Source organism: Gouania willdenowi, chromosome 20 (genome assembly GCF_900634775.1).
Source record: "Gouania willdenowi chromosome 20, fGouWil2.1, whole genome shotgun sequence".
NCBI lineage: Eukaryota > Metazoa > Chordata > Actinopteri > Blenniiformes > Gobiesocidae > Gouania > Gouania willdenowi.
In genome coordinates, this window is record NC_041063.1 from 28285757 (window position 1) to 28300969 (window position 15213).

Consider the following 15213-nt stretch of genomic DNA (forward strand, 5'->3'; position numbering starts at 1 on the left):
CTGAGCAGTCGCTGGTTTAGCAGAGCAGTAGCTAGTTTAGCAGAGCAGTAGCTAGTTTTGACTAAGCAGTAGCAGGTTTAGCTGAGCAGTAGCTGGTTTAGCTGAGCAGTAGCTAGTTTAGCTGAGCAGTAGCTGGTTTAGCTGAGCAATAGCTAGTTTAGCTGAGCAGTAGCTAGTTTAGCAGAGCAGTAGCTAGTTTAGCTGAGCAGTAGCTAGTTTAGCAGAGCAGTAGCTAGTTTAGCTGAGCAGTAGCTAGTTTAGCAGAGCAGTAGCTAGTTTTTACTGAGCAGTAGCTAGTTTAGCTAGCAGAGCAGTAGCTAGTTTAGCTGAGCAGTAGCTAGTTTAGCAGAGCAGTAGCAGGTTTAGCTAGCAGAGCAGTAGCTAGTTTAGCTGAGCAGTAGCTGGTTTAGCTGAGCAGTAGCTGGTTTAGCTGAACAGTAGTTTATTTATTTTATTTATTTATTCAGTTTATTTCCGACATGGTGTTCAACATAACATGATCAGGATGTTTAGCAGAGCAGCAGTGGCTGAATGTAACGAGTAGAAAAACAAACTAATTAAAAAACGAGTCGTTAACTTTGTGATGATTTTGTTAAAACAGTCAAACTGTGTTTTCAGATAAAAACAGAAAAGACGACGGCGTTAAAACCAAACAGGACGTTTACGGTAAACTCCGCCTCCCTCCTAAACTGCTCCTTCCCTCAGCCAATCATAATGCAGCATTGTTTTTTTTTTCTTCTTCTGTGTTTCCAGCTGTGTTGAAACCTGGTGAAGGGGAGGGGTTTGCAGAAAGCCCCACCCCCTGCCCTGAAGACTACGCCCAGTTCTGCGAACACGGCGAGTGTGAGATGAGATACAACCTGCCCACCTGCAGGTAAACGACCAATCAGACGCCGGTATGTTCAACGCACGGGCGGGCCCTCCTGTTAACGCACGTGTGTGTGTGTGTCTGTTCTTGTGTGGAGGTGTGAGGCGGCGTACGGCGGTCCTCAGTGCGATCAGCTCCTGGACTTTAACGTTCTCTACGTGGTTCCCAGTGGTCAGAAGCTTCACTACGTTCTCATCGCCGCCATCATTGGAGCCGTTCAGATCGCTGTCATAGTAGCTGTGGTCATGTGCTTCACCAGGTAGACACATTGTATATAGATATATACACACACGCATTATAGATAGATACAGTATATATATACATAGAGCTATATATGTACACATTATAAATAGATATATACACACAGAGCTATATATACACACATTATAAATAGATATATACACACAGAGCTATATATACATACATTATAAATAGATATATACACACAGAGCTATATATACATACATTATAAATAGATATATACACACAGAGCTATATATACATACATTATAAATAGATCTACACATTGTGTATACGTGTTATTTAGTAGCATGGTAATTAAATAAAATGTAATTCCCTGTGTGTCCTGTAGGAGGTGCAACAAGTCAAAGCGTGGCCGGCGTCAGAAGCAGCACCTGGGTCACTTCCCGTCAGGAACGTCGTCCAGGATGATGTAGCTTCTCTTCCTCTTCCTGTTTTTGATACGACTTTTCTTACAAACTGCAGTTTTGATATTTACGCGTTTCGGTGCCTCTTTACGTTTCCCGTCTTTTTCTTTTTGAGTTGTTTTTTTTCATCCTCGAGCGGCCTTATCGTTTCCAGCTTTTCCTCCACACTCCGTTTTTTTTCTTCCTCCCACGCTCTACAACACTGTGGTTTCTACCAGCAGAACCAGTTAAACCATCTGATTGTATTCTTCATATGGACCAATCACAGCAGAGAAACACAGGCTGTGGTTGTTTTTATCACTGTTTTCTCTCTTTTTACTCTTGGAAGTTCAATAATGAAAGAAATGTCCTTCAGACGTTTGAATTCACGTTGAAACAGCTTCAGATTTACTGAGAAGGTTTAAATATCAGCAACTTTAAAAGATTCAATGTCTTTTATGCTGCGTTCACACCTTTGAGACGTGGGCGTGTGAAAGTTTCTACAGGAACGAAAAACCTTTTCTCTATATTGGCGTCTTATGCGTCTGAAGCCAATATAAAAGCGCTGCCAACCAGACTCCATTTCTTTCCACCATCATCTATGGAGGACGTCAGTAAAACCGATGCTCTCTACCTTCTGTAGGACTCTGATTGGCTTTCACCAAACATTTGCTGGAGTTCAATATTTTCAACTAAAGTGAAACACGAATGTCACAGAAAATCAATAGCGCGCATGGCGGCCAACGCTCTTACCGCGTAGACCAAACCGTGTCGTCCAACAGGAGAAGAATTCGCCTCTTAGCGCATCTATGCATTGACTTTCTACGTAATCTGGTCACGCAAACATTTCATGACGCGTCCGGTGTGAACGCAGCGTTAGAAATCCATGGGCTGAAGAGTTGGGTTTAACTGAGCAGCACTAAGCTCAGCTGAGCAGAACCAGCATTATTTAAAACGCTGAAGCTCTCACAGATGAACCAGCACAGGTTTAGCAGAGCAGCAGTTGCATGTTGTTAAACAGTGTCAGAAGCTTACGTTCCTAAAGATACAAAGGACAAGCAGGTTTATCATATCTGAGCAGCAGTTAAACTCTAGGATTAACAGATGAGATTATGAGGTTTAGCAGAGCAGCAGTAAATATAGCTGAGCATACACAGGTAATCATAACGACATGTTTAGCAGAGCAGCAGTCACTATGTAAAATATGCTACATGTAGGATTGACTTAAAATGTTTTCAGCTTTTTTTTCATTTATTGATAATACATAAACGTCTAAAGGAAAAACAGTGAAATATTGTGAATTTTAGTCAAACTTGCTGATATTTAAATCCTACTTTGGGTTTTAAACTGAAACTCCAACAGGAAGTCAGATGATAAGCTTTTTTTTTAACAGTTTTGAATTATTCTGAAACATCTGTGAAGGTCAGAAAATCAACATGTTTACATTCTTATAAACATTAAGGTGTCATACCTCCCCAGCCCTGAAAGGGCGCTATGTGCAAATACCACAGGTTTACCCTGAAGGATCATTACATGAAGAAAATACTTTTATTCTCATAAGAACATTTCCACTCTGTTTTTATTTGTTGCGTGTTTGTTACGATCACCTGAAGAACCAAAATGCTGTTTTTTCTACGCTACAAAGCGACGTGTACAGGATGTTATTATTATTATTTTACGGCTTCGTTTTCAGATGGCGCCATTCCGGAAATGGATTTTTAATGTTTTTCATGAGCTGATGATAATTTAAAAGACTTTATTTCTTTTTTTATCTCAATGGTACAAAGTCTGTGTCATGCTTTTATTTTGTAGGAGAAGAAGTAGCTGGAATAAGATGCCGGATGTTTCCGTAAATGTTGCATGAATCTGTGAAGCTGTTGTTTGGACTGATCAGTAGTAAACTAGGATTAAATTAACATGTTTGAAACTCTGTGTGTGTTTGTCTTTCACCCTCAAATAATTCAATTTTCAACATTAAAAAAAAAAAAAGAATGCTACTATTTTTTACAGTCACCCCCTTTTTGAAAAAATATATTAATAGTTTTTAACTCCTTAACTTCCATAATAATATGAGAAATTAAAGTGAGTTGGAAAGCCAATGTTTCAGTCTAATGTTTTACAGTGTAGAATTATTTTCCAGCTATCATCCTGAAGCTCCGCCTTTAACAGTAAAAGTTGACCTAGTTTTGACGTTTCCAGGTCGCCAAACTTTAAAATCAAGTGCAAATTTGTTTAAATAGACTTTATATAAGAAGTTATAAATGCAACGTGAAAGAACTTCAAGGCTGTTAAAAAAACCCAAAGTGTAGTTAAACTCAAACCTGTCAAAAAAAAGAGCTGAAAGTGAGTTTAGAGCCAGTGATTCTTTCTATTTTTGTAGTTTTTTGAAATGGTAAACTTGCGTTATCCTAAATCTCCTCCGACTTTAACGGTAAACGATGAACCGAGGCAGCAGGTGTCGTTTCCTCGGGAGACTAAAGATGGAGGGAAGGATTAGAGGCGAAGTGAAGTGAAAAGGTGATGTTTGATGAGGTGATGGAGGGGGTTTCCACTTCTTTTAATACCTCCGTCGCCCAAAGAGGAACACGGAGTCACTTTACCCTGGTGGTATTTTTAGACGCCTGCAGGAGAAGTGGATCCATTACTGTGTTCTTCATTTTAAAGTCACTGATGAACGTTTGGTTTTCACACGTCAAACTCAGACAAACAGTCTTTTTACTTTAACTCCAACCTGTAGTAAAAATCTACATTTGATTGGAGAAAAGTTCCCGTCCTATTCTGTTCCCATAATTCAGTGTTCCTTTTTTAGCGTCTCCCTCCCCTCAGGGTGGGGTCTCAGGGTTGGTCTGAGGGGTGTCAGAGCCCACCCTCAGTCACAGAGAACCGTCCTGGTCTTCTGCTCGTCCTCCTTCCACAGGAGGCGTACGAGACCAATGCCTTGATCCAAATACCATCCGCTCCTTTTTCCACATCAAGATTCCGTCATTGTCCTTCGATCTCACAGGTTTGAGGTTCCTCTCGTCCTGTTCTACTTTCAACACCTGGACTTCAGTCCATCCATCGACTAACGAACATGACGGATAAGGCAGGTGTGGCAGCCGGCGGCAGCGACGATGCCGGTGGAATCATGGCGTTGCTGGATCGCGTTGCCGGCCTGATGGACACTGTTCAAGCGACGCAGCAGCGCATGGAGGAGCGTCAGCTGGAGCTGGAGAGCACCGTGAAGACCATCCAGGCCGACGTAGTCAAGCTGACCAACGACCACGCCAACACCAGCTCTACCGTCGACCGGCTGCTGGAGAAGACGCGCAAGGTTAGCCGCCACATCAAGGATGTCAGAGTGCGCGTGGAGAACCAGAACATCAGAGTCAAGAAGGTGGAGGCCACACAAGGAGACCTGCTGGCCAAGAACAAATTCAGAGTGGTCATCTATCAGGTAAGACCTGCTTTGGACTCTCTGAACGCTGGGTTCTTTAAGGGTTCGGAAGAATCAAAAACTGAAAGGGAAAATAATGTTCCTGAGAAAACCACAGTCTTTAAATTCAGACTTCCAAGAAAATCCTGCAATCTTGTTCCTTTGATTTGAGTCATTTTTTTAAAAATGAAGATAAGGTATGAAACTGGATGAAAGTTCTAGATTCTCATTTCAACAAAATATGATTTCTGATCACAACTAAAGGGTTTTTAAGTGGTCTTTGTTTTTAGATGTTCAATAAGATGCTCCAATCTATCCTAAATCAGCCCGATGCTGAAGAAAGAAGCCTAAAGGTAGGAAGATGACTTCTAACTGATGAGTTAGGTGAAGAAGGACAACTTGTCAGAAAACTTGAGAATGAAGATAATTTAGGAAACTGGTAGTTCTGGAGAATAACTCCTTATTACTAAACTAAAAGATTCTATTCTCTTATGAATTGAGCAAAAATGTGTCATAAAGTCGATGTTTCTTAAAAACTCTTGTAGCGTTTTTTGTACCAGAATACCTTTAAACTTCTATCAGAAGTACTTTTAATGTCATTGTCAAAAACAACGACCCAGTAAAAAGAAACTCTGGACGGAAGGAACCTCTAATCCTAATCTGGATCCTATTCTTGATCCTAATCTGGATCTTCATGCACCCAAACAGATCCTTAGAATAAACTATGGGTCGGTCACGGCCAAGAAGAGAATCAACCACCGTCTCAAAAAAAAGCAGGAGTTCCGTGTTCGGTTCTTTAGTTTCAGATGTCTGCGTGTTTTCATACTCATTGTCTCAGCTCTGCGTACGTTAGAAGAGTTAAAATAGAAACAACTGAGCTTCGTTTTACTTCTTTGGCCTTCACAGTCAGCAGCTGGCCTCGCCGAGGAGACCTGGTTATTTTAGCCGCGGATAAACGCCGGAATGCTGAAAGGTCAGAGCTCTCAGAGCGGCTTTCACTCCATGAGTGATAGAAGGAGACCTGAGACAATCATTTAGCTTTGATTCCTGAGTGGGAATAGAAAAGTTTCTCTCATTATTCATCATTTTAAAAACGACTAAATGACCCGAGTTCCAGGGTTACAGAAAGTAGCAGCATTAGAAAGAGCAGAGCCTCAAAAACACACATAAAGATAACTAAAATAAAACAGCAACAAATATAGTTTAAATTAGATAAAAATGCACTTAAGGACAAAAAAATGGCACAAAATTCCTCTGAAACAAACTGACGAACTGAAACTATTCATTGTAGTTAGAAGTTCAGACATAATAACACAATTAACAATTGTGAAAAATAAGCGGAAACTACGTAATTCACTTTCTGAAGCAGAAATGCAATATTGTATATTATTTTCTTGTTTTAAAGCAACATCAAGTAGAGATTACAGTACGACACAAACAAAACCTCACATTTGTTTGCAATTTGTGGGGAAATATCTCACATTTACTGTACATTTTCTACACGAGTGGACTGAGAAACAGAAACGTTATTTCTTGTGCTGGTTTTCACCTTCTGAAATATAAATATCTACTAAACTCTCAGCTTCATGTTTTGGTTTCCACCATTTTTTTCCTGTATTTTCTCCAAAATTTACCAACGATCGACAATAAATCAGACTTTAGTGCAAAGAAAGTCTTACAAAGCAGTATGGATGCTGTATTTCAGTGTCTATAATCAGTTGATCTAGAATCGATGTAGCTTAGCCCCGCCTCCTGCTAAGTAACGTGTCAGAGACATGCCAGGCGCTCTATCAGGTGTCGATGGGTGAAGATGATTAATGGAATCAAAGGTCAGAGGAAACGTTTTGGGTACATTAGCTAGTTTAGCTAGTTTAGCTCCTCCTCGTCCTCTGAGCAGCAGATCTGTGCCATCAGGGTCTGGGTCCCCGTGGTCCTCCTTGTAACCCGACCTCAGGGTTTGAGATCCAGGAGCTGAAAGTGATCCAGCTGCTGTCGGTCGATAAGTTTAGCTTCCTGTGGCGGGCGCTGAGTCACACTGACAGGTGCGGCGGTTATTTAAGGAGGCGGGATCAAGGCAGAGCAGTTTAAAACTGACATCACCAAAGACTCCAGAGAGAGGGGCAGATAGATGTATAGAGAATAGATCTGTTCCTGTCCTTTGTGTGTTTTTGTTGTTTTTTTGTTTCTGATATTTTGGTATTTCTGTCGTTACTCTGTGTTTTAGTTGTAATAATGTGTTAACATCATGGGTTGCTGTGGTAACATTAACTCTTTGTTTCCAGGGTGACCAGGAGGTGAAATCTGTGGCTCCAGGAAACGAGCCAGCAGAGGCAAGTGGGGGCGGAGCCAGAGGCGAGGTAGAGCCGGACAAATTCGAGCTTCCACCGGAGTCGGACGAGGAGTACATGGTGGTGGAGGAGGCGGAGTCATCGGCAGCCGGCCGCATGAAGAAGACCGGCCTGACGCGGATAGAGAGCTTCAAGGCCACGTTCTCCAAGGAGAACCTGAGCAAGACCCGCGAGAACCTGGGCACCAAGGTCAACAAGCTGGGGGAGCGTATCGTCACGGCCGAGCGCCGCGAGAAGATCCGCCAGTCGGGCGAGAGGCTGAAGCAGTCGGGCGAGAGGCTAAAGGAGAGCATCGCCAAAAACGTTCCCGCCAAACTGAAGAAGGAACGGACTGTGGCTGAGGGCCAGGAGGGGGCTGAGGGCGGCGCAGAGGGGGCTGCACCTGTTCCCCCACCGAAGGGTCGCAAAAGCAGCCCGCTAGTCGCTAGGCCGGGCGGCAGCGAGAGCAAAGGGGAGGAGTCTGAGGTGCCGATGTACGACATGAAGCAGCTATCGTAGAATGTTCCTACGAGTCCTCAGAGTTTTAGAGGCGGAGACTGAACATCAAGACGACGATGCGTCCTTCAGTCGTTCACGATTACATCGTAAACACATTGGTTCAAGTTCTCTTTGTTTTAATACGACGAAAATCAAACCGAAACCTTCTTAACTCTCACCAACATCGTACGACAACCTTTGGTTTTTAACGTTTCCAACGGTTTCCATTGTTTCTGTAAAAAAAACTACCAACTAAAGTCTATACTAGACCTTTTTAACTCCTAACATCGTAAGATATGTAACGTGATTCGGACTGGTACTCCTCGTAGATGGTCCAGATCAAACATCTAGAACACTAAGTGGTTCCTTAATGTTTAAATAAGATCTTTCTTTGTTTCGGGTCAAAAAGACTGAAATCGTCCGTTCAGCTGTTCAGGTACGTCTGGTTTCTGTTAACGGTTGTGGATTAATATACGAAGGAAAGGTTTAAAGTCTAAGATGAGTGAGTGAGATGAACTTTATGTTTGGAAAGTAAAACGAAGGACAAAGTGATTTTGAAATGAGTTGTGAAACCCAGATGGTGAATCCTTAGAGACGGCAAAGACCGACCAGCGACAACGTGAAAAAGTGTCAGAACTGAAAGATGAGTGAACAACCAAAGTGACCGGCTCCAGGTGTCTCACATGGTCTTACCGAGTGTTTAATTCTACTGGCTGCTGTTAGCGAGTCACTGCATGGCTGAGTTTGTCTCTGAGGTTTGTTTGATACATGGATAAAATAAAGGTTTACTGCAGTCTTTAGTTCTTTAGTGATGTCACAGGTGGTGGGCGTGGCTAACATTTCATTGTTGGGATGATTAAACTTCTCTGCTTATTATTTGGTTAAAAACAACATTATTATACAGAATGATTTTAAGCTCATTTCACAAAGAGAAGACAAACAAATCTAGCTTTCATTGTTTATTAAACTCATAATCAGATTGATTTTAATCCACTTAATCATGAAAAACTCCTAAATCAACACTGACTTACAAAAGCCTCCAAATGATTAATTATTTGATTATTTTTTTATATATATATATATAGTTAATATTAAAAAAAAAAAAAAACCTGGTAAAATAAAGCTCCATAAATGTCCAGATAAAGTCCAAAGAAGAGAAGAAATATTTAAAAATATGTCCTAAAAATGACCAAAGAATTGGAATAAGACCCACAAGATACAAAATGTCCTAAAATGTATTTTAAAAGTTTAGAAAATGTCAAAATAATGTCAAGAAAAATAGCAAACATGAGTCAAAATGCAATTATCTTCTAGAGCAGTGGTTCTCAACCTTGGGGTCAGGACCTCATTTGGGGTTGTGAGACACTGGGAGGGCGTCACCAGATGCCTTCAAGAAGAATATTTTCTGAACTATTTGAGCCCATTTTTGCTTATTTTAATAATAATAATAATAATAATAATTCCTTTTATTTGAAAGTACCTTTCAGGTCAACTAAGGACACGTTACAATAAAAATAGAATCAAAATCGTGCAACACATTAAAATTTTACTACGTCAAACTCACCATATTTTAACCTATTTTCATCACATTTTCTTTTCATTTTTTGCTCCTTTTAATGTATTTTTGCTACATTTCTGACACTTTTACATCACATTTCAATGACTTTTCTGCACATTTTTTTTCACTTTCCAGACATTTTCAGCACTTTTAAATCCTTTCTTAATCAGTGAGAGGAGCTGCACACACCTTCAGGGAGACCTCCTGGACGGGGGCATCAGGGGGCATCAGGGGGGCATCAGGGGGCATCAGGGGGGCATCAGGGGGGAATCAGGGGGCATCAGGGGGCCGGGTGGAGGACTCAGGGGTCACTTACAGTCACAGAGCAGAGCGACTCCTCTCAGTGTCCAGTGCTCTGTCGGCTGGACGGAGCGCAGCTGCAGCGAGAAGATGAAGTTGAGGTCGGTGCGACGAGGTTTCTTATAGACGGGACAGGAGTAGAGGCTGAGGGCGCCCCCCGCTGGACGCTTGGACTCAGTGACGGAGCTGATGGCGTACACGTGAACCACCGGGAGAGGAGTGAAGAGAACCTGCAATTCATCACCAATAAAACAGATTTAGACACAAATCTATAAAACACTTTCCACATCACTCTCTACTGCTACTATATTATATATATATATTCAATAATCACTTTAACAGTATCAAATTACTGATTTTTTTCGATTCATTTATTAGAAATATGGTCTAAATATCTACATTTGTTATTTTTAATATATATATATATATAAATCAATAAATACTTAAATGACACACAAGGCTCAGAATTGTTCAAAAATATTATCCAAAAATGTCCTCAAGAGACATAAAATGTTCAAAAATATAATTAAAGGACATAAAATGTTCAAAAATATGTCAAAAATTCTCCTTTAAAGAAAATAAATGTTCAAAAATGTCCAGAAGTTCTTCTGACACATGAAACATTTAAAAACATTTGGAAAAAAATTAATTCCCTCAAAAAAAAAAAAGTCCTCCAGAGACAGAGAATGTTCTGATAAAGTCCAGAAAACATCCAAAGGAAACATTAAATGTCCCAAAATGTCTTTGAAATCATCTTCAAGGGACAAGAAATGTCCAAAAACTATCAGTAAGAGCCAAGAAACATGAATATTTAAATAATATATCCTTCAGAGGAAAAATCTATCCAAAAAAGTGTTTAAAAAAATGTTCAAAAAGAAAGTACAAAAGTACAAAAATGAGACTGAAATGTTCTAAAAATGTCCAGAAAGGAGAAATTATAACAAGGATGAAAAATGTCCTCAAGAGACAAAAACTGTTTCAAAATGTGTTTAAAAATACAGATTTTTTTTCCATCTCTGAGTATTTGTAGAGTTTTCTCACAGTTTTCTTTTATTCTGTTTCATTTGAAATCTGACATGATGTGATGAAGTAAAACTAACTTTGGGCGGAGCCTCCGTGAGCCTGGCCGTGCGTCGGTCCCATCCAGCTCCGTCCAAGAACAGTCCGTAGATGTAGACTCCGCCCACATCCTCAGGGGGCGGGGCCGACACGTCCTCCTTCATCATCTTAGTGACGTCGTTGCTAAGGGCGACGGTATCCAAGGCCCAGCCTTTGGACAGGTTGGAGCGCGTCGTCTCCTGACGCATCGCCGTCAGAAAGCCCTCCAATCACAGATGAGCAGCTTTAGTATGAAGGTATATTTGTGCCACAATTTGGCACCAGCTTTGTGCAACTAAAGACATTTTACTAAGAAACATTTTGTCTGAGCAAATACAAAATTTGGAATAAAAACGTCACTTTTTGCGTAAGAAAACACTGAATTTTGCACAAGCAATAACACATTTTAGGAAATACTTAATTTTACCTGAGTATGAAGTGAGAAAATAACTATTTTTGCATCAGAAATTATAGAAATTTGTGGGAGCAAAACACAAAGACAGAATTTTGTGCAGGCAAAGTTTTATGCACGTTTTGCGAGAGAAAAAGTGATTTTGGGGCAAAACAACTAAATTTTACAAAAGCAAATAGAAGAAAAATCCTTGTGCAAACAAAACAAGTTTTAAATAAATAAAAAGTTTTTGTTCAAACAATAACAAGGACAAAATTTTATTCAATCAAAAACAAATCATTTGTGTGAAATAAAGAACACATTTTGCACAAAAAATTACAAAAGTTCTTGCGAGCAAAACATAATAGAAAAAACCAAACTTTGTGCAGCAATAACAACATTTTCTTGTTCAAACGGAAACATTTTCTGTGAACAAAAAACATTTAGCAGCAAAAAACTATTTTGTGAGAATTTTTTTTGAACAATCAAAAGATGAATTCTATCCAGGAAAAAAAGTTCACAAATACAAAGAACGTTTCGTACAAAGATAAAATGTGCACAAGTAAAAACAAAAATTAGCCTGAAAAAAGACAAAATTGTGAAAAATCCTGAATTTTGCCCAAAACAAAAAAAGAAAAATATTTTTTACAATAAAAGTAAACAGCTTGTGTGAAAAAAGACACATTTTGATTTTTGTGTGAGAAAATCTTTTGCTGAAAAAAACCACCATGGTTCAGACGCTGTGATGCTGCACGTTTCAGACGTTAAAATCACCTCTAGTTGGACGTTTATCACCAGCGTCAAAGATGCTCTGGACACAATAGATGATATTATTATGATCAGTTACGTTCATAATTCACACAGTGACTGTGAAGTGGTGGAACATTGTGATGAGATCAGATGTATTTAGGTGTGACTCAGCGTGTTCACTGTGATGTCAGAGGGTTCTAGAGAAGTGTGGGTGGATGGAGAATAAAGTCTGGAGGTCCTTGATGAACACGCCCCCTCTGACTCCTGTTCATCAGCTCTATATTATAGAGTGACTTGGCTTTATTTATGCCTCTGCTCTGTTTCTGGATTCACCAGAGCTGTGATTGGACGAGAGTCGCTTTCAGCTCTAGTTTGACGACCTGCTGACCCACATCGGTGGTCACATCTCCTACCAGGACCCCAACTACAGACGCTCTATTCCATCAGAAGAACCTGTCCATCTGTCTATGTTAGTGGGTTTTTCTCATTATTCTGAATACGTCACAGTTGGGAAACGCTCCTGATTGGTCGACGCGCCGCGATATGCCCCAAAAGTTCAACAATCCCAACTCCAGCATCGACCACGTTGGAGGCGCTGGACGCACGTCAAAAAAGCTAGAAATCTTAAAACACACGGCGTTCGCCGCGCGTAAAGCTTCAGAACACGCCTCACGGGAGGGGTGGGACGTGCAGCGGGACCTCTGACGCGCCAAATATTGTCTATGTAAACCTGACGCTGTGGACGCTTTAACGCGTTTGGCGTGAACGTGTCATAAACGATTGCTAACCTGTGGGTTGAAGAAGCCGGTGATCCAGAAGTGGTGGGGCGTCCCAGTGCCGACCCACACGCTGAGCTGATGGTTCCTCTCCAGCAGCTCACTGAACCAGAAACCCAGCGTGGCCGACGCCCAGCTGAGGCGGAGCCAACGACGAGGGATCCGAGCGTCAAACATGCAGTCCAGAGCGTCCCGGAGGTCCTCCGACATGATGATGGTTCCTGGAACCAGGAAGCATTTCTGTTTCATTTTGTAGTCGTTTTGTGAGTTTTGTAGTTTTATGTGTGTTTATGTGTTTTTATGTGTAGTTTATGTGTTTATGTGTAGTTTATGTGTAGTTTGTGTTTTTATGTGTAGTTTGTGTTTGTTTATGTGTAGTTTATGTGTGTTTATGTGTTTTTATGTGTAGTTTATGTGTAGTTTATGTGTAGTTTATGTGTGTTTATGTGTAGTTTATGTGAGTTTATGTGAGTTTGTGTGTAGTTTATTTGTGTTTATGTGTAGTTTATTTGTGTTTATGTGTAGTTTATGTGTGTTTATGTGTAGTTTATGTGTAGTTTATTTGTGTTTATGTGTAATTTATGTGTGTTTATGTGTGTTTATGTGTAGTTTATGTGTGTTTATGTGTAGTTTATGTGTAGTTTATTTGTGTTTATGTGTAGTTTGTGTGTTTATGTGTAGTTTATGTGTGTTTATGTGTAGTTTATGTGTGTTTATGTGTAGTTTATTTGTGTTTATGTGTAGTTTATGTGTGTTTATGTGTAGTTTATTTGTGTTTATGTGTAGTTTATGTGTAGTTTATTTGTGTTTATGTGTAGTTTATGTGTGTTTATGTGTAGTTTATTTGTGTTTATGTGTAGTTTGTGTGTTTATGTGTAGTTTATGTGTGTTTATGTGTAGTTTATGTGTGTTTATGTGAGTTTGTGTGTTTATGTGTGTTTATGTGTAGTTTATGTGTGTTTATGTGTGTTTATGTGTAGTTTATGTGTTTATGTGTAGTTTATTTGTAGTTTATTTTTGTTTGTTTATGTGTAGTTTGTGTAGTTTATGTGTGTTTGTGTTTATGTGTTTTTATGTGTAGTTTGTGTAGTTTATGTGTAGTTTTATTGTCATTTTGTGTGTTTCTGTGCCCTTTTATGAGAGGGAGATGTTTGGTCATGTTGTTGTTGATGTAATGTGTTTGTTGATGATTCTAAATGTTTTTAATGTTCTGTTATTTCAGAATACAGAAACCATCTCAGTGAGGGATTATTATTTATTTTGGTTACTGGTCCATCTGTGGAGATTATGTTTGTGTTACGTAGGTTGTGTACCTTACGCAGTTTGAGGAAGTGTGTGTGTAGTGTTTTAGATGTTTGGTCATGTTGTTTATGATGTAATGTGTTTGTTGATGATTTTAATGTTCTTACTGTTGAATGTTTTCTGTTGCACTTTTTGATCATATAAAGCACAATGAGTTGCCTTGTGAATGAAATGTTCTATACAAATACATTAACCTGTCTTTATTGTCATTTTGTGTGTTTATGGAGAATTTTTGTGTGTTTTGTGTGTATTTGTAGTCATTTTGTGTTTTCCGTTTATTACTTCTGCTGAAAGTGAAGTGCAGAGCGGTAAGGTTATGTTTTAGCCCCCGTTTATCTGTCAGTCTGTTAACAAGATTACTTAAAAAGTTATGAATGGATTTGAATGAAATGTTCAGGAAAATTGATAAATGGGACAAGAAACAAGTGATTAAATGTTGGTGATGTTTTGGCTACCACAAAAATATATATATATACACATGTGTGTGTGTATATATACAGTATATATGCACACACATCTCCCATTTATTTTCCCATCCACACTGTGGAACTTGTGATGATGTCATAGGTTCTCTTGGAGTCAACAGCTTAATATTGACAGCTAGTCATGGTAACACGGCTCAATGTTGACAGGTAGTCATGGTAATCCTGAGTTTACCATGTTACTGTGACAGGAGCGTGTCAGCGGAGGTCTGCGCTCTCTGAGTGCTTTTCTACTTCTTTATGAAATTTGAAAGTATTGGTCGATAAGTTATAATAATAATCGTGCATTCCTAATATATATGCATACACTTATGATGATTACACTTACTCCTGGTTGTGCGTGTGTGTGTGTGTGTGTGTGTGTGTGTTACCATCGATGGCTAGCTGCAGGTCAGTGAGCGTGCTCCGTACGCTGCTGATCACTCGCTGCATTCGGTCCAGTTCTTGACGGAGGAAGATGTTCATTGGCTGCAGAGCTCCCATCTTCTGCAGACGACCTTTGACCTTTAGCAGACACACAGAGGTCAGAGGTCAGATAGAGGATCTGTGTCTGAACGCTGCCCGTGCTCACCTCGTGGGGGACGTAGTCCGGTGGGAGCTTCTCCAGCATCTCATTGGCTAGTCTCTGAACGCTGGCCTCCCTGGTCTCTCCGGCTCCGCCCCCGCTGTCCTTTGGTTGGATGCTGATGATGGTGCTGAGCGTCTCATTGGCCAGGTTGGTCTGGTAGGTGATGTCAGCGTTGGGGTGGAGCCCAAAAACCTGGAGTAATTTAGAATAATTTAGTGTATTTTTGTTGTCAT

At 40.1% G+C, this 15213-nt stretch overlaps 3 protein-coding genes across 3 annotated transcripts in view; 2 read left to right on the top strand and 1 right to left on the bottom strand.

Moving 5' to 3' along the window:
• LOC114453975 (tomoregulin-1-like) overlaps positions 1-3442 on the top strand; it is an 11031-nt gene extending 7589 nt beyond the window's left edge. The window contains exons 7-10 of the mRNA XM_028434034.1: positions 619-666; positions 754-874; positions 966-1127; positions 1461-3442. Coding sequence (XP_028289835.1) covers positions 619-666; positions 754-874; positions 966-1127; positions 1461-1545 — 416 coding nt within the window. The 3' untranslated portion in view covers positions 1546-3442. The remainder of the gene's footprint in view (positions 1-618; positions 667-753; positions 875-965; positions 1128-1460) is intronic.
• Positions 3443-4320: 878 nt separating this feature from the next.
• cavin4b (caveolae associated protein 4b) lies at positions 4321-8555 on the top strand. The gene is made up of 2 exons (XM_028434035.1): positions 4321-4951; positions 7213-8555. The coding sequence occupies exons 1-2, from the start codon at positions 4589-4591 to the stop codon at positions 7774-7776; spliced, it is 927 nt and encodes a 308-aa protein (XP_028289836.1). The 5' UTR covers positions 4321-4588; the 3' UTR covers positions 7777-8555.
• Positions 8556-8873: 318 nt separating this feature from the next.
• Positions 8874-15213, bottom strand: part of dnah5l (dynein, axonemal, heavy chain 5 like) — a 63363-nt gene continuing 57023 nt past the window's right edge. The window contains exons 93-97 of the mRNA XM_028434110.1: positions 14984-15172; positions 14784-14916; positions 12641-12849; positions 10714-10935; positions 8874-9843 (exon numbers count right to left, since the gene is read on the bottom strand). Of these exons, the coding sequence (XP_028289911.1) occupies positions 9622-9843; positions 10714-10935; positions 12641-12849; positions 14784-14916; positions 14984-15172 (975 nt within the window). The 3' untranslated portion in view covers positions 8874-9621. The remainder of the gene's footprint in view (positions 9844-10713; positions 10936-12640; positions 12850-14783; positions 14917-14983; positions 15173-15213) is intronic.